At 31.0% G+C, this 19,207-nt stretch overlaps 1 protein-coding gene across 3 annotated transcripts in view; it reads left to right on the forward strand.

Moving 5' to 3' along the window:
- The window catches only part of LOC139516746 (A disintegrin and metalloproteinase with thrombospondin motifs 9-like), a 116,197-nt gene that overhangs the window by 82,828 nt on the left and 14,162 nt on the right, over positions 1–19,207 (forward strand). For all 3 annotated transcript variants that reach the window (XM_071307034.1, XM_071307041.1, XM_071307050.1), the window contains 5 exons: positions 1,793–2,113; positions 4,225–4,392; positions 7,847–8,044; positions 8,639–8,797; positions 9,976–10,155. In XM_071307034.1, the coding sequence (XP_071163135.1) occupies positions 1,793–2,113; positions 4,225–4,392; positions 7,847–8,044; positions 8,639–8,797; positions 9,976–10,155 (1,026 nt within the window). The remainder of the gene's footprint in view (positions 1–1,792; positions 2,114–4,224; positions 4,393–7,846; positions 8,045–8,638; positions 8,798–9,975; positions 10,156–19,207) is intronic.

Genomic DNA, 19,207 nt, shown 5'->3' on the forward strand with positions numbered 1-19,207 from the left:
TTAGTTTAAAGTGTTAGGTATAAAGCCTTTCTTAACAGATTCTTACTCCACCTATTGGATCAAAGACTTGAAAGGTGAATACTTTTGTTTATAACTCTCAAGTGATACATTTATTGACTAGACATTTTTAATTAATTATCTATGAAACAAAGAAACTGTTTTGTACTGAAAATCTTAAAACAAATGCAAATTGTTAAAGAATAAGGACATGTTTATTACTCTTTCTGGTTGTTATAATGTGTTTTTTTGTCAAATATATACAATATTGGTTACCATGACACGTTCGAAATCTGAAAATTGTATAAATAGCATACAATAGTTGTCATCATGACATGAATCAAATCTTAAAAGTGTATGAGTACTAGACGTATAATTATCATCACCATGTGAAATTGGATTAAAGTGTATAAGAAGAGCATTTTTACAATTGTATCTTGTAATAAATCACCCATCTTATGAAAAAGTATTTTGACCATAGATGTATAACTGTTTTTATTTATCTATAGTTTTAATTTTATGGTGTTTGAAGACAGGAGGCATTTTATTTTTTTGTGTTGTGTTGTTGGGTTGCGGTTTCATTGGTATTTACCCCGCATCATAATCATTCATATACATGGATTAAACACCCAAAATAAGATCTAGTTTACTGTAGTTCACTATGTGCAATATACATTTTGACTAAGGGCCAAATGTACTGATCAATAAATAACACAACCACAAAAAGGAAGAAACACTATTACTCCCTCCTAAAACAAAAACAAAAAATGTTCAAAGAATTTTAGTACTTCACTATGATTAATTCAATGAATAAGTTGGTGAAAATTGGTGGCTGCTGACGGAGAGATAAAATAATATTTCCACAAAAAAATGGAACCTTTGATTCCAGTAAGGTTAATCATCTATAAATCTTTTAAAAAGGGGAAAACTGTAATTTCCTTTGGTCTTTGTTTAGTATTGAAATATGAGTAATAAATTTATTTTACACTTTATATTGTCCATTTTTATTTGAGAACTAAACAGTGACTTGCCTGTTTCCAAAATAATAAATAAGTACAAAGAATTTATTACTAGTAATAAAAGTATGCTCATTATTTTATTAATTACTTTTAACTGCATATTTGTGGACATTATAAATGAGGTCAGACTTTTCAAATTCTACGTGACAATTTTCTGTGAATAAGTACACATTTATTTGACCCCTTGTTTGGATAATTTTAATGTCCATTTTATGTAAAGTGAGTGTAAAATGATCTAATAAATAACATACTTTTTAACAGTTTCATTTGGAAGAAGATTTTTATAGACATTTTAAGTTACTGTTTGATGATTTTTTTATCATCCATATTATTTTCTATTTTTGTAGGTTGTATGTGTTTAACTTTGACCATTCAGTCGGTTATTTTGTCATCAATTTTAAAATGGACCACATGTATTATAAAAAACTCATTTATTATTGTACATGAATAATTAACTAAATATTTATTATTTTTTTGTTTCAACGTTGAAATGTCAAAAAAAGGGGAAAAAATTCTTTCTAAAAGGAATTTGTAGTTAGGTATATCATCAGACTTTATTAGATTTGGTTATGTAAGCCCTATTGTAAGGATATTTTTAACTTTTGAAATAAAAAGAAATGATATTTAATGCATTGGCATTAATTTCTTTCTAAATAACATCTGAGCATGGCAAGCCAAATACCACAAAGAAATTCCCTAAATGCCATTATGGAAAACATATTTTTAAGTCCTTTTAAGCTGTATGCCTCTGTTTGAATAGTTTCATGTATTTTCAGTGCTCAGTTACATGTGGATTAGGGATAGCAAAACAAGATATATATTGCCGATCCGTCAGAGATGAAATCCTGAAAGATGATATTTGTGATCCCTCCAGTAAACCATATGGTGTAAAGGCATGTGACACAGGGGCGTGTCCAACTACCACAACCACAACAACAACTACCACAACCACGCCCACTACTACAACAACCACGCCCACTACAACATCAACACCAACTACTACCATGGCAACAAGTACTACAACAACCCAGGCTCCAATGTTACTAGCAGTACCAGTATTGGTACCAGTCCAATGGAAGCATACTGATTGGTCAGAAGTAAGTTTATGCAAATAAGGATCATTGTGTACTTAATCCAATGGTTGAAACATTACATATTTGGTTACAGTAGAGTTATAGAATGCAATAAGTGGAGTTTTCTTTTAATAATGTTAAGAGAAAAAATGGTGCTTTTGCTAACAACAGGTAATCCTATCTCTTCTCAGAATTTGTTAAATATTGGTCGTAAATATATTGTAAGCTACTAAGGGGCATCTCTTTGTCTTAAATCCTGACAAATTGTTACTGAATTCTATTACTTAAAATTGGTCATAATGATCTATTTGTTTATTTGTTTCTGATCAAGTAGTCCACAGTGATAGAATATCTTTCTTCTGTGACTTGTGGTAACTTACTTCTGGACAAATAGAAAAAATTTCTTTGAAGTCAATTATTAAAACTTTGTAGATCGAGGTGACCCTATTATTGAAAGGAACTTTGTTATACAGTTTCAGACTTAGAATAATTGTAAAGCTTTCAATCATTGTTAAGTTGTCTTGAAATTGACAACTTTTGAAGAGTTAACACTAGTTTCATTACTTTTCAAGATGTTGTGGTTTAATCATTGTGAGCTGAAGAATCTTTCATGCTTTGAAATTTATTTTCAAAACTCAAGTTTTGTCTATCTTGATAAAATGTGGAAACATCTTGTTCAATTTTTGTCAAATATTTTGTAATTTTTTAGAAATAGACAAAATTATCTTGAATGTCATGATATTTCTAGAATAACAGAATAGAGAAATAAAAAGCACTTGACAAACACTTTACTGATTGTGACCCTACACAGGCCTTAAGTTTTTCTCGTTTGACTTGTTTTTCATTTGCCCTTATGGGGCCTTTTATAGCTGACTATGCAGTATGGGTTTTTCTCATTGTTGAAGGCCTTATGGTGACTTATAGTTGTTAATTTCTATGTCATGTGGAGTGTTGTCTCATCATGCCACATATTCTTAGTTTTCAATCTACAAAAGGCTAAACCACTTAAAAATAGTTATTTTTATATAAAAAATAAAAAATAAACCTAATCTTGGTCTATAATGATAGTCCTTAAGGGTCCACTGTTTTTATTTTGCTTTAGCTTTTGCATAAAAAGGAATCATGATACAGTATATAAACACTATAATGTAACATTCCTGACATATGTTTTTAATTTAGTCTGTAAGGAAGAACCCTTGAGAAATTTATCATTTTGTTATGAAAGTGAAATTACAAAAGCTCGTTTAATGTTTTGTAACCACCTTGATGTATAAAGAGACTATTAATTTCCTAATGTCAAGGACATGTGGTTAAGTAAGATTACTGTACTGAATTAACACACATATTTTAAAGTGCATCATATGTGTGGCAGACTGGAGTTTCCTGATAATAAACACCAGGCTTTTTTTAATAGTATCTGCCAAAATTGAAGAATTTACAAATTTGCAGAATTGGCAGAGAAAAAGTTGATTTTTTTTTATCCTTGTATATCTTGGCAAATTCAATACATATCTGTCAAATTGATGATTCTATTGTTCCAAAATAACTGTGTCACTTGCGTCACTTTGCTGCAATAGAAAAAAGATATTCCGTTATGACGACAGTGGTTGTTTTATTAGTAGATAATGGGTAAAGTTTGTTATGTCTAGCTCAAGTGTAACATTAACCAGAAACATAACTGTTGTGTAGGGACTTTCTCAGAATAACAAGTTACATTTCACAGATTTCTCTGTTTGTTTCTTTTAAGTTGTTAAGACTTTCATATCAAAACATTTGTTGTTGTGCAACCTTTCTTCAAATATCTTGTTGGTGTTAATCAAGCAAGAAATTAAAATTTAGTAAACAAAATTCATTTCGAAATTGAGCAAGAAAAAGTCATCTCCTTATAGTGGTCTTTTGGTTATACTTTTGTTTTCATAGGTCAAGGATCATTTGCAAAATTCCAGTGATAGGGATCCAAATGTCCTCTTATTTATAAGATCCTGATTTACCAAGATATTAGATTTAATTTGCATTGAAGAAACTGCGACAGAAATGACCAGATTACTGTATGTCAAGTCAAGTTCCAGATGTCTTATCTATTTTTTTCATAATATTTCCAATATTTACCAAAAATTAAATGATTTTTTTTGTAGTGTTCATCTACCTGTGGTAAAGGTACAAAAAGTAGACTGGTTTATTGTGAGAACAGCCAGGGTCAGTCTAGATTGAAGTCTTCCTGTAGCCACTTGATAGAGCCACCTACTACAGAGATATGTATGGACAAACCATGTGGTGTATGGAGATCTGGGGATTGGGGAGAGGTAGGCTTTCTATATACTGAATGCCTGTATGAAACTAGCCCTGATAGACCTGAAAAAATTGAAACCTACAGTCATATACTGTGAATTCATTATTATTCGTTGGATACCAATTTTCGATGGTTTGGTGGGTACAGGTGAACCACAAATTTAAATGATCAAAGAAATACAAATTTCTATAAAGTTGTATGTAGACTTTGGCAAAACCACAAAATCACATATCCATGGAAATGCAAGGTTTCCGCATTCCACGAAAATAAATGAATTCACAGTACTCTGGTTCATTGTCTTAAAATACCAAAAGAAAGCCTTTATTAGTCTTTATAATGAGTTGAATCAAAAGGTTCATTGCAGATTTTCTTTCTTGAATATAAGCAATATTAGTTTAGTGTACTGGTATGTCTATTTTCTCAACTCTGTCTTAAGATGCTTTTGTGAAACAGTTATGTAAAAAAAAAATGTTTTCTTATTGATCTTATAATCTTGTTACATGATTAAATAGAGTTGTCTGTACTAGGTATTACAATGAAAACTTTGAAACATTTTAAGGATTTGTTTTTCTAGCCTTGACTGTTAGTGCAGACAGTAAGCATTTTTAAGATACCAGGTTACTAAAAATCTGCAAAACCTGCAGTGAAACATCGCTGCAGAGTAGCATAGGGCATTGATTTCTGTTTAACTCAGCAGCTAAATAATAAAGTCTTTAAACAGTGTGCATACTGAGATTAAATAAAAAAGAAACAACCTTGTTGAAAAGTTGTAATCATCTCATTGGCCTTATCTGACTTCTATTGTGTCAACAGGACTGAAGATAAAAAACTGTGAATAATGATAGAGATAATTGGTGAAGATGCTCTGTATAGATCTGTATAGTGGGAGGTTTTCTGGTGCAAAAGATTATAATCTCAGCATCAAACAGTCTATATTGTCTGTCTGAGAAACAGATTGGTTCAAAATGGGAGATGCTTTATGTTTTGATTTATAAATTAAGATGTGGTTTTATACAGTAAAATCTTAACTTTCTTTAATTTGATACAACGTAGAATTTAAAAAAAATTCAAAGTTGTCAAAAAGCAGCAGAAACAGGTTTTACCTGGCAGATCGGATAATTTTTATAAAGGGGGCCCACTTACTTCCATTAGACATAATGGGGCCCTGTTCCAGTCATGCTTCAATGATCCCCTAAATAATCAACCAAATTTTTCTCACAAAAGGGGGAAGGGAGGGCTCAGTCCATTCATTGGTCTGTTGGTTCTGTATCAGGTTAAAGGTTTGATTAAAGGTAGTTTTCTGTGGTCACATTAACTTGTACCTACATATGCTTATCTTGACATTCTCTTTTAGAAATGTTTGTTTAATAAGAGTTTTAATTTCATATCTGACTTAAAACGGGATTGTGCAAAGAGGGCAAGGTTGTAGATAAGCACATATTCTTCAGAATTATGGGTAGCCAATATTAATTCTTATATGACCTGAAAAGTTCAGTTGGCTACAGCTGTTGGTAGACATGGTCTGACCTAGATATAGGATGATTTACTTTAATTTTTCAGTAGATATAAAATGCTATCTTTATGAAGCAGCATGTATAAAGGGGTGTGGTGATTATGATAATCTTTACAGATCATCCTAATCAAAAAGATTTACCTTTTACATAGGAATAAAAATATGATAAAAATCATTATGATTATATATATAGTTTGTAACCTAGGTTAAAATTTGTAAAATACAAATCGTTTAGATAGTATTAGCTGAAAATTAAATTATAACTGAAATCATACTACTGTCAGGTTAAAAAAAGGTCAATAGAGGTCACCTGTTGTAAAATGTTTTATGCTGAAATATTTATATATGAATTAAAGAAGGATAAACCATAATAAGACAGCAACCAAACAACAAGTCAATATCTTGAATACATTGTGACACTTTTTCCTATGATATTGATTGATTGATTGTTGGTTGCTTAAAATCCAGTGGCAAATATTTCATAAATGTTCATGACAATTTTCCTATGGTATGAATTTCAGATAAGCAGCACTCATTCGTTATCATTTACAATTATATAAATTTGTAGATTTAAACAAGATATTGTTGTATATTGGCTACTCAATGAATTGATTTGATTTAATATATATTTGTTTCTATTAAGTTATTAATCGTTTATGCTATGAATTACTATGAAATAACATAAACATATTTACATATTTTAGAACTGTGTTAAACAAACTGTGCTCTATCACTTTCTTTTATTTTGTAATTATTATAAATTTTAAAGTCTAATTAAAACCTTCTGGTTAATGGTATAATGTAATATTATCCAAAAATAATGTTTGGGATACCATGATTATTAAAAGAGACTTTACAAAATTTGTATTATCAGGTTTTATTTGTGAATTTTGAAAATATGCTTAGTTCATTGTCCAGAATATATAAGGCTTAGGTTTCTTTTAGATTATCCTTTATAATGAGAAACTGACACATGCTGTTTTTTCTAGTAGTGCAGAATCAAGACACGATAAACAGAAAACTTCAAGGATGCTTCAAAAGTTTGTCCATATCTTTATAAATTGGGACCCATGATCCAAAACTCTTAATACAATAGAGATGATTTTGTTTTAAATAAGTTTTTGGTATTATAGATTCTAGTTCAGTCTTTTTGATAAGTGATGAGAAAATGTGTTTAAAGAATAATTTTGATTTATCATGATCCATTGTTAGGATTGTTACTGGTAAACTAATCTTACATATAAACCAGCTGCACAAACTTTACATGTATCTATATTACATGCTATTTGAAACAATTGTTGTTGACACAGTGCACTGCCCTTACTTACCTTTAAGGTATTGTAAGATACAGTATCAGTTATTTTATTTATTAACACCTGTATATTGATTGTGGAGGATATTAATAAATAAAATGAATGAAACATAAGACATCTTACGTGACACTCAGGAATACTTTTTTACCACCTATATATACCAGTACACCTTGTTTTGTACAATGAATTAAAACAAATTAATTTACGTCAAGAATGCTTCTGAAAAAAATTGTTTGTGGGGATTTTCCCTATGTTATTGTTTTGATTAGTCTCAGATTTCCAGATCATTTTAACATCTACAACTTGCTTGAAATATGAGACATCTTTTAAGTGACATCCAGGGAAGCATGTTTACCACCTACATAGTCAGGTACACCCTTTTTTTGGACAATAGATTAAAATGGATTAACTTATGTTGTGTTGGCTTCTGAAACTTATATTTGTGGGAATTTGCCCTATGATAAATTTTGTTTATAAATTTCTGATTTCTGTACCAATTTTACATCTTTAACTTGCTTGAAACAAATTTGACTGTTCTCTGCACTCTTTTGGTGTCTGAATATTTATTTTGAATATGATTCTATGAATATCTTTAATATTTTTAGATGCTCTATAAACAGCTATAATTTTACATATTTTAGTGTACACAAACTTGTGGAGAAGGTGAAGAAGTGCGATTTGTTGCCTGCTTACTTCCTGGACGTCAGCGTGGTCAGGAATCTGACTGTGAACCAGAAACAAAACCTGACTCTGTACGGAAGTGCCATCGAGCAGACTGTCCTGGTACCCGATATATCAGTGGAGGTGGAGCTCACTGGAGAACAGGTCCATGGTCAGGGGTAAGTCCTAGTTAACAGTATTTTATGTGCAGGACAGATCTGTAGTCTGGTGAAATTCTTGTTAATAGTACTCTACGTGCAGGACAGATCTGTAGTCTGGTGTAACACATATACGATGCATCATTAATGCTATTAAATTCATCCTGGATCACAAATCAAAAGCAGCTTTTTAATGTATATCTTCAAATTATCAATCCATGTGCAATTTTAATCATGGAAATTGAAAAGAAATTGATAACTACATAATGAACTGAGTAAAAAGATGTGTTATTTTTCAGTTTACAGTGGTAATAAAACTTGATGATGGATGTTACTTCAAATTGAATTTAATTAAGATGCAGAGAAAAATGTTTTTTTAAATTTAATTGATAAAGAGAGTTTATGTTGCTGTAAATGTGATACGATTCATCAAAGCTTTCACTTTTACATGGTACGGTAATTGATGGTATAAAGTGTCTTATCATTGTAAGTTCGTGTCAGACTAGTTAGTTTAGGCACTTTATACAAGGATAATGTATGGTAATTTTTATGATGCCTGTCTGATCCATCTTGAAACGAGTATAAGCATTATCTGATTTTGATTTCTAATAACAGTGCTCAGCATCCTGTGAAAGTGGTATGCAGAGAAGACAGGTTGTTTGTCAAGATGAGTTTGGCCTCAGTGACGGCTGTGATCAGACAACCAGACCAACTGAAGTACAGGCTTGCAACACTGGAGCATGTCCTGCATGGAATACTGGAGTTTGGTCTGAGGTAATGACCAAACAAATCAAAATTCCCTATAAACTTTTAAAGTTCTATCTAAGAGTATTGCATTGGTTCCTTCACATATCAAATATATTGAAAACAATTGATTAAAAAGAAATCAATGCAATTTACCTCCATTAAAATTTTGCAAAACATAGGCATGGCTTCTTAATCTTGCCCAGAATACTTAACTTGAGAAATAATTAGCTATATAAAACATTTACTTATGTTTGCTTTCATTTGCTGATGAACTACCTTCAGTTTATGTGTACTTTATGCTGGTACTAACTGAAGTTTTTAATGATCAATAATCAATTAGAGGATTTAAAAATTCCTTAGGTTATTTTATCATTAGAATATTTGACAATTAGGCATATAAAAATTAGTCCATAGGTTGCAGGGACAACCATTTTCTGAAAAGAAAAGAAAAAAGAAAGCTTTTAACAAAGGGAAATAATTCTGTATATGTTGCAGTTGCAAATTAGAATTATTTTCAAAATTCAAAAAGGGAACACAGTATACTTTACTGTAGTATTTAAACATATTTTTTAAAAACATTTTGGCCACTGGCCTTCTTCAGTTACTTTATTATCTGTCTTTACAACATGATAGATATGTCACTTTCAGAATTAATAGGAAAGTGGCCGAAAGTCTTAAAAATTTGTTTAATTACTACAATAAATTAAAATTATGACATTGTCATTTTACTAAAGCTGGACCACCTGTTGAAAAAAGTAGTACTCAAACTTATATTGAACCTTTGCTAGTTCAGCTATGCATGAAATGAATTATAAATTTTAAAGATTGAAAGTACATTAAACTCTCACCAAGGATACGTTTTGTACTTTTAAAGATTACATGATATAAAATATAAAACATTCAAGGCTACATTTGTTAATTTTTGTTTATTAATGATCTGTTATATCTTTATAGATTGTCGTTATTTTCCAATTAATGCCTGACTTAAGAATCAGTTGTTACATAATACAGTTGTATATAATGGATAAGTTAAAGTTGTTTCCATCAGTCAAAAGACAATAACTGTACAGATTTCAAAACAAATCATTGTGCATTCTATATGTATACATTTCACATAAATCTTATAATAAATATTTTGTCAATTTTCTTTAAACAATAAATAAAAGTTATGCATTAAAGTACATTATGCCGTATATATATTACAGTGTTCCGTATCATGTGGACAGGATGGTATTCAAACTCGTCGTGTTTTGTGTCAGCTCCCCAATGGTCATGTCCTGTCAGATGGTCAATGCAACATGACGGTCAGGCCTTCATACAAGCAGCTATGCAACAAAGGTCCATGTAGCACTAAACGTAGATGGCGCATCAGTCAATGGTCCTCGGTAAGATATAGAGATTGGTATTATCGTTATTATCAATATTTACAGAATAGATATAACAGAAGGAGGCGACATAGATGGAGATATTATTAGTATTTGTATTTCTACCTCTTCCTATAGTCATTGAACAGTATTATAATTTATGTACAATATAAATCACTTCTCACAGTTTTTGTCGAGCCTGCAACTTTTGTTGCAGAAAGCTCGACATATGTAGGGATAGTGATCCGGCGGCGGCAACGGCGGCGGCGGCTACGGCGGCGGCGGTGTTAGCTAACTTCTTAAAAGCTTTATATTTTAGAAGGTGGAAGACCTGGATGCTTCATACTTTGTATATAGATGCCTCATGTTACGAAGTTTCCGTCAGTCACATGTCCAATGTCCTTGACCTCATTTTCATGGTTCAGTGCCCACTTGAAAAAAAAGTTCAAATTTTTTGTAATGTTGAATTCTCTCTTATTATAAGTAATAGGATAACTATATTTGATATGTGCGTACCTTGCAAGGTCCTCATGTCTGTCAGATAGTTTTCACTTGACCTCGACCTCATTTCATGGATCAGTGAACAAGGTTAAGTTTTGGTGGTCAAGTCCATATCTCAGATACTATAAGCAATAGGGCTAGTATATTCAGTGTATGGAAGGACTGTAAGGTGTACATGTCCAACTGGCAGGTGTCATCTGACCTTGACCTCATTTTCATGGTTCGGTGGTTTTAGTTAAATTTTTGTGTTTTGGTCTGTTTTTCTCATACTATATGCAATAGGTCTACTATATTTGTTGTATGGAACGATTGTAAGGTGTACATGTCTAGCGGACAGATGTCATGTGACCTTGACCTCATTTTCATGGTTCAGTGGTCAAAGTTAAATTTTTGTGTTTTGGTCTGTTTTTCTCATACTATATGCAATAGGTCTACTATATTTGTTGTATGGAACGATTGTAAGGTGTACATGTCTAACAGGCAGATCTCATGTGACCTTGACCTCTTTTTCATGGTTCAGTGGTCAAAGTTAAGTTTTTGAGTTTATGTCAGTCGCACAGGTTTTATTTGACCGTGACCTCAATTTCACAGTTCATTGCACAGTGTTAAGTTTTTGTGTTTTGGTCTATTTATCTTAAACTATAAGTAATAGGTCAACTATATATGTTGTATAGAAGCATTGTTAGCTGTACATGTCTGCCTGGCATGGTTCATCTGACCTTGACCTCATTTTCAAGGTTCATTGGTCTATGTTTAGTTATCTTGGTTAATGTTAAGTTTATGTGACAGTTGTTATAAAGCTTCATAACATAATATCAATGATTTGTATAGAAGGCGAGACATTTCAGCGTGTGCAATCTTGTTTAATATATGTATGTATGTACTTGGTAAATGCCTCAGTTATCCGAAGAACCCCTCAAAAGCTGTGAGGGTACTGTGGCATCCATGGTGATAATTTAAATGGTCTTACAGTACATTTTATATAGGATCCCAATTTTTGTAAGGGTATATTGTCCTTCAGTTCTAGTGTTGTTTTAGTTCAAATTGACTAATCCATTAAATTTTCGGGAAATATTCAAATGAATATTATTTTTTTTGTTGCAAATTTATGTTTTCTTTGGATTCAGTATAAAAATTCTGTTTGCCTTCTAAGATTATATTTGCTCTTGTGTTGTCTTAGATACAAGAAATTTTGGAATTGATGACCAACTTTGCAAGTTTAGATTTTTATTTGAATTATTTTGATCCTTCTGCTTGAACTTGATAGAAAAGTGTCAAAAGAATTAGAGTAGCTGCTTAAGAACTCTGTATCCTTCTGCACTCTGATTCCCTTTCATTTGTAATTCAACAAGTTTCTGTCATTATATTTAATGTCAAAGGGTACCTATTGGCTTAGAAAAGTCCATATTATTATTGCTGCAATGATATTGACTTTTTCACAAGTCAGAGTATTTGATATATCATGACTGAAACTCTTTTTAACAACTTCAGAGCAAAATTTCCATAACTTATGGAATGTTCAAATCAGGGTACAATGATGTATATATATTTTCAATGTTTTTGATAATGTGAAGTGAATATCTGAGTAATTTATTGGCATGTATGAGTATAATATGATATATATGGAAGGTTTGTCAATTGAAAAGCATTTAAATTATATTAAGTATAATTTTTGTGAGTTCTTTTTCTCCATAGCACTGCATCTATCATTTTGTTTATATTCTGCTCTATGTACTTTTACAAATACTGTTTGTTAGAAATTCTAAGGTATGACATATGGATGTTCTGAAGACAAGATAATGGTTTAATATTGAATATATATATCTGGTGTACACTCATTGCTCCAAACAAACCCTACATTAACAGTGACAGGATGTTTCAGCAGCTTCAGTTTGTCATTGTAGCTTTTTATTCTTGTCAATATGACGTAGATTTCAGTTTGTATATATACATGTGACGTTAGAGTCGTGAAGATAGTGTACGATACTACATTTGGCAAAGTTTCAACAGGTGTATTATAGTAACCTTCATATGTCTTGTTCCAGCTGGAGCGTACCCCAGTGTTACATGTACTTGGCGCTGTATTACTAGCTTTGTATAGATGCAATATTGTGTATAACTTGTTTTTATAAACAAACAAGACAAGATAATTGCTTTCCACCCTTTGTTTTAAATCTTCTTTGTTGTCTACCCAGTTAACTGCCAACTTTTCAAAAGGAAGTATTTTCTTAGGTCATTTTCTGTTGGTGATGCCACTCAAGTTCAAAGTTAACTGATTCAAAAGTACAACTTTTTAATGCTAAACTTAATTTGACTTAGATGGGTCAAAAGCATTAACTGCTTAATAATGCTAGATGCCCTCTACATCAGGTCAAAAGCATCAACAACTTAATGATGCTACATGCTAGTGTACCTTTGTGATCAAAAGCATCGACAGCTTGAGAATGTTACATGCCCATATACAGGTTCTGTACAGAATCAAAAGCAATAACAGCTTAAGAATACTTAATGTCCCTCAACCTTTAGTGGTCACAAGTATTAAAAGCCTGATCATGCAACTGGTATATCTTCTTTCTTGTGGGGTCCAAAGCATTATAAGCTTGATAATACTACATGTTTCACTACCTCAAGGAGACAAAAGCATTGAATTTATTTGAACAATTTGTATTAAATTTTTTTTTTGACAAGTGTTCTTTAAAGAAGGGATTTTCTGCATTGCATTCATTCAGCACCTGACATTCTGCAATAAAAAAGCGCAATTTTTGAATAATTATTCTTTATAGCTTTTTATAATACATATATTTATTTTATGTTTTTTTCTCACATTTATCATCATACGTACTAGTATCAATTAATATACAATTATCTTAGTGCTAACTATCTGAAAAAAATAATAAAAACATCCTGTTCAAAGCCCTGTTACCTCCATAAAAATGTTCTGTATTAAATAATGATAATGGGCTTTCTTTCTGTTTTGCATCATAACTTGGACACATGACGTCATTCCAAGAAATAAGGTTAATTTGACTCGCACTTTTTATATTGTTTATCAACAGTTCCTATCAATTGCATATTTCAATTAATATAAAAACATCCATTTGACCTTCAAAGTCTTTAGTAGAACCTTCATCAAAGATAATGAAAAGTAGGTTTTCTATGAAGGAAATGTGAATCACTTTCTAAAACCTTGACCTTGCTTGTATTTCTTATTCTCAAAGACAAAACAAATTGTAATAAACCTATACACAATCTTTGAACCTAAATTAATGGACCTTTGCTACTAATTACTTAAATTCCTGCTATGTGAAAAACTGTCTGGGAACACTTGCACTTCTTTTTGAAGTAACTGTAAAATTCCTTGTTGATAACAATGACGTATAATAGAAAATTGTGTTTATATGCTAGATCAGAATCAGATTAGTTTTTACAACTTTGAATAATTTTGATTGAGGAAGCAATGATGCAATGGTTATTAAATATTATTACATTTAGAGATTCCAATGTGAAGACAGGTGTTTTCAGTACTATGGTATTTCTGCAGTGGTATTTTATGTGTAAACAGTCAATGTAAATAGTAGTTCTTTAGAAATATGTCCTATATTCTGTTTAATTATTTACCTCTTAAAATGCTTGTTATTGCTAAACAAATATATGATACAATCTTAATAGAATTATGTTTTGAAAAGTTTAAATTTTCTTTTCTAGAAATGTTTCAAGTGTTGGCAGTTTTGAAATTCTTTATAACAAAAAAGTTAGTAGCCAATAAAACAACTATCCAACATGGATATTAGTAAACTCCATCTGTCTATAGAGTAATTAAAAAAGAAAACATAGAAGTTTCATTTCAGTGACCACTTCACACAAGTACTTTAAATTGAAAATTGATAGCATGAAGCCCCTCTATTTTTTCACTATTATTGTTACTAAGTAGGTGCCAATTTGATACAATTTGATGGCATTTGTATTTTTATTGCCATCTATACTTTAAATTCAGACCCTGGTCTTTTTCACCTATGTATTAGTTAAATAATTTGTTGCAGGGTTGTAAAACCATATGCAATTTTTCATATTTCTCATGATAACTCAAGTATGTCTCCAAGAATCTTTATAAACTGCTTACTCAATGTTCAGGTTTATAAATTTATAAAAACTAGTTCATTTTGATTTTTTTTTTGAGGAACTTTGTAAAGCAAAATGAAATGTTTTACATTTTATTTCATAGTACGGGGGACATAAAAATACAGGGGTCCAACCGAATTTCTGACCATGTGAACATTGGTTTGTCCATTTAGTCTAGTAAGCACTCTTATGTCCACAATTATTGCTTGACTTTAATTAAATTATATCAAAGCTTTATATCAGCAATGTCTCTGACATGTTTGAAAATCAGTTCAGATAAAAAAAAATATTGAAGGAGTTATGCCCCTTGGAAATATTGCATTTTCAGTACTCTAGATTTCTTGTAGAATCCCTATTCCCTTTTGGTGGACACATTTTTGTTGATTATATATTGAGAATCACTGAAGCATGACTGGAGCTTGTCCCTATTAGGGCAGTCTGTGAGCCCCACTTTATGAACATTTCTGGATCTGCCACTGAGAATTGATATGAAATTAAAATCAAAAGTTTATATCAGCAATGTCTAGAAAAAGTTCGAAAATCAGTGCTGATGAATTATTTTTAAATGTTCCTTTGAAATAGAATTATATGATCTAATGCTTACATGTCTTGTAGGATATTTATTAACAAGTCATAAAAGACGCCATCATTTTTTTTAGTTTTTTGTTCTAAGGCAGAGAAATTCTGTATATCAGCAGGGATAGTTTTTTGTTCTATTCTTCACATAGAAGTGATGCCTTGTTCCCTTTTCATCTTAAACTTTGAGATGATCTAGTTTTATATGTAACAGTAATCATTACATATAAATATTTACTGTACATTTTGTTCTAGTGGCTTAATGTATATCAGTTAGTTAAATACAGGGTAATCTTTTAATAGGTTTTTTACTGTAGCATTAATTAATATTTTCTATCATTGCACAGTGAAATTCAGCATTAAGTTGAGTTAACCTGTTTTAATCAATCTGAGATTCTTTAAATACTTGAATTTTATTTGATCGCTATGTTTGTTAGTAAAAGAAATCTAGAACAAAGCGAAGGCTTCTTGAGTTTTATTTATTTGTAGGTGACCTGATTTTAAAAGGGTTATTAAGGCAAGAAATAAATCATTGTTTGTCTGGGTTATAAAATTAATAATAAAAATAACTTAATGAATATGAATTATATTAGCAGCATCTTTTATTGATGTATTTCCTGTGATTTGTATGTAGTTGTGATTACTTTGTCTAGAAATCAATTTTTTACATCTGTTTGAAATCTTTGTTTTTTTAAAATCACATGGCAAAGTGGTTGCCAAGTCTGTTGGCTTCACTTTGCCATGTGAGAGTTTTTTAAAAACTATTTGTCATGACCTTTGAACTAAAAAATTTAAATTGTTAAGTGTCATCAACACCCTGTAGGACTGCCAAAGTGACAACTCCATGTCTGTTTGATTGGTGCTGAGTAGACAGATTTGTAGAAAGGTGCACTTGATTGGAAGTTTAAAATCATTGGGAGGTTCTTCATCAAATTATACATACCAACAATTCTATTTTAATTGATAGGTAGAAAGGTTAATGGTATGTAATATAACATTGAGATAAAGTCTTGTTTCATCAGACCCCCTACATTTAATTTAAAACCTATATCTTGAATTTGATGAATTGAATGATTTACTAAAGAATTTGTTAGTAGAAATATCATTTTCAAAACTGTGATTATAATATATATTGATGGTACACTTGATCCAGATTTTGACGATTTGCCATTGTTTGGGTGCTGAATCTCAAGTGGAATAAACTACTAGGTAAACTCATGCCAGAATTAAATAGAACATCATCCTGTGATCATAACAGTGTATGTTCTATCTTCTTCTGCTTCAGGGTCTTTGACAAAAAAGTTTCTCATTATACAATTGTATGCTCTTTTATCACAAACTTTGAGGGTCTTTGACAAAAAAGTTTCTGATTATACAATTGTATGCTCTTTTATTACAAACTTTGAGGGTCTTTGACACAAAAATTTCTGATCATAGCCTTGAATATTCTTTGTTTGCCAACTTTGATGTTCTTTGACTTGGAAATTTCAATGTGGTCTGTCTTGTGGTAGGTTGATTTGGAAGTGCAGTTCCTACCTATGAAATCCTCATAAAATAACCCTGCTTGCTTCAGGCAATGGCAATAAATTGTCTGTGGATATAATTTAGGATTACATTTCAAATTACCCCAAATGACAGACAAAACCAACTAAATGTAATTTGGAAGTCTTGACCATTTCATACAGCTACTAAATCCTGCTTTTTTTTTTCCCTACGTATTAGTGCCTTATATATGTGAATACTGACCCCTTTAATCTCCCTTTGAAGGTGTATTTGGGAACTATATATTATTTTGAACCATAACTCAATGTCATTAAACATAGTATGGATTTATTTAGTTTCGAGGGTACCCATTTTCTTGGATTAAGGAAAATTTCTGTTGATATTTGATTTCTTGGTTTTACAAAGTCTGCATGCAAGCCTATTCAAATTTTGCTCTTCGTTGAATATCTTAATTCATGTATTTCACCTGTATCCACAAAATCAAAAAGTGGTATCCCATGAAAATGATGAAATGACAGTAATTCAGTTAGATAGTTTATGGTATTTGTACTAATACAACACTACCAGAGTCATTTTACACCTAGTGAATAACATTCAGGAAAGGAAGTGCAATTCTTTAACAATTAAAACATGCACATATTGAAGATATGGTTGAATAGCTGTCTTCACCTTATAATTTGCCTGACACATATACATCAGACAGCTTCTTTTGTATTAACAGTGAATCATCTTAACACCCCTTTATGTTACCACACACATTATTCCAATAGTACCGTAGCTCCTCATAATGCATGTAGTGTTCATAGTCTTTAGTCATAGACAGCTTTGAAGTTGAATTTCAATTATACTATTAGTTGTGGTATAGATATTTGGTATTAATACTTTTCATATCTCTCACAGAATTGTAAATGGGACTAGTGATTACTGTAAGAATGGTCACCAGTAACTGTAGGAAAAACTGTAATAATTTAATTAATTGATGGTGGAGGTTTTGTAAAGTTAAAGGACTAAAGGAAAAACCATTTCAATTTGAAATATGAATAGAGGGTTGAAATTTTTAATGTATTTTATATGTTATTGAATATGCAATCAATGTACATTTTTGTCATTTCTTCTTGCATTCTATTTGGCTTATAATTTAATGTCCAACTTTTGAAGATGGGATTTCTTTCAATGATTTGTACATGGATTTTACATTGAAACTATTCTTTTTTTCTTGGTGTGGTCTGACTTCTACAGATGGCTGCATATAGTACTATCTCTGTATGGCACGCGAAACAGCAGATTTGGTTACAATTCACTGATTCTCTTATCCAAAGGCTATGATAGAACAAACTTTTTTACCCATCTTCTTATCATAGGCATTGATACCAGTTAATTTACCAGATAATGCACATTTAAAATGCATCTCTTTTGTACAAGCTGTCATTAAAGGTTTCAGCAGATTGATAATAACTAATCTAATAGGAGATTGTTTCTTTTGTTTTTTATGTCTGCATTTGTTTTAAACTATGTGTCAGGTTGAACCCAATTTCCATTTCCATTTTTTTTAATTCCAAGAATTTGTAGTATTTTTGCAATTTTGCAGTGTTGAGTGTAGTTTACAGCATCTGTTGAATTCAATCCAAACAAAACTTGTAGCAATAAAATTTTAATCTGCAATTTTATTTCAATACAGGTGCAAAATGTTTTTTTACAATAGTTTCAAAAAATGAAAACAACATGTTATTGATATTTGTGCATCAGAATGCTTTTCTGGATTTACCTTAACCAGGAATGCTGAATGCAGAGGATGTATAAAAACTGAAACTGTTGAAGAACAGTATGACCTTAAATGGACCTTAAAAAATCAATCTATGCTCAATTTTGACAGGGTTGAGGACAATTGTTTTTACAATTGATTTCAATTTTTCCATGAAGTTTGCTTTCGATATGTTGTTTACCTTGTTGACAATATAAACATTTCAGATGTATAATGAAGAGGACAGAATAGTCACCTGAAATGCTGAAAAATATTCCATGTACATTTTCAGAACTAATGCTCAATTTTTTTCGTCAGAGTTTGGAACTTAGTTCATAAAAATAAGTAAACAAAAATAATCTACATTGTCCTACTAGGTTATCATCTTCAGAAAATGGCAATAAATTTAACTTGACCACAGACTGTGGTTTAAATAGACAAGTGAAAACAGATAGGTTGTCATTTTCTGTCTAAATGTAACCCATGTCTAAAATTAAATAATGGCCCTGATATTCTTTACTGATAAGAAATTAACCATGGTCCATATTTTTTTTAGCGAAAAATTTGTTTTAAAATTTTGGAAACTGTAAATTGAGTTTTCTTCAGAAAATTGTAACCAGAAATTACCTCACA

The sequence above is a fragment of the Mytilus edulis genome, chromosome 1 (genome assembly GCF_963676685.1).
Source record: "Mytilus edulis chromosome 1, xbMytEdul2.2, whole genome shotgun sequence".
Lineage (NCBI taxonomy): Eukaryota > Metazoa > Mollusca > Bivalvia > Mytilida > Mytilidae > Mytilus > Mytilus edulis.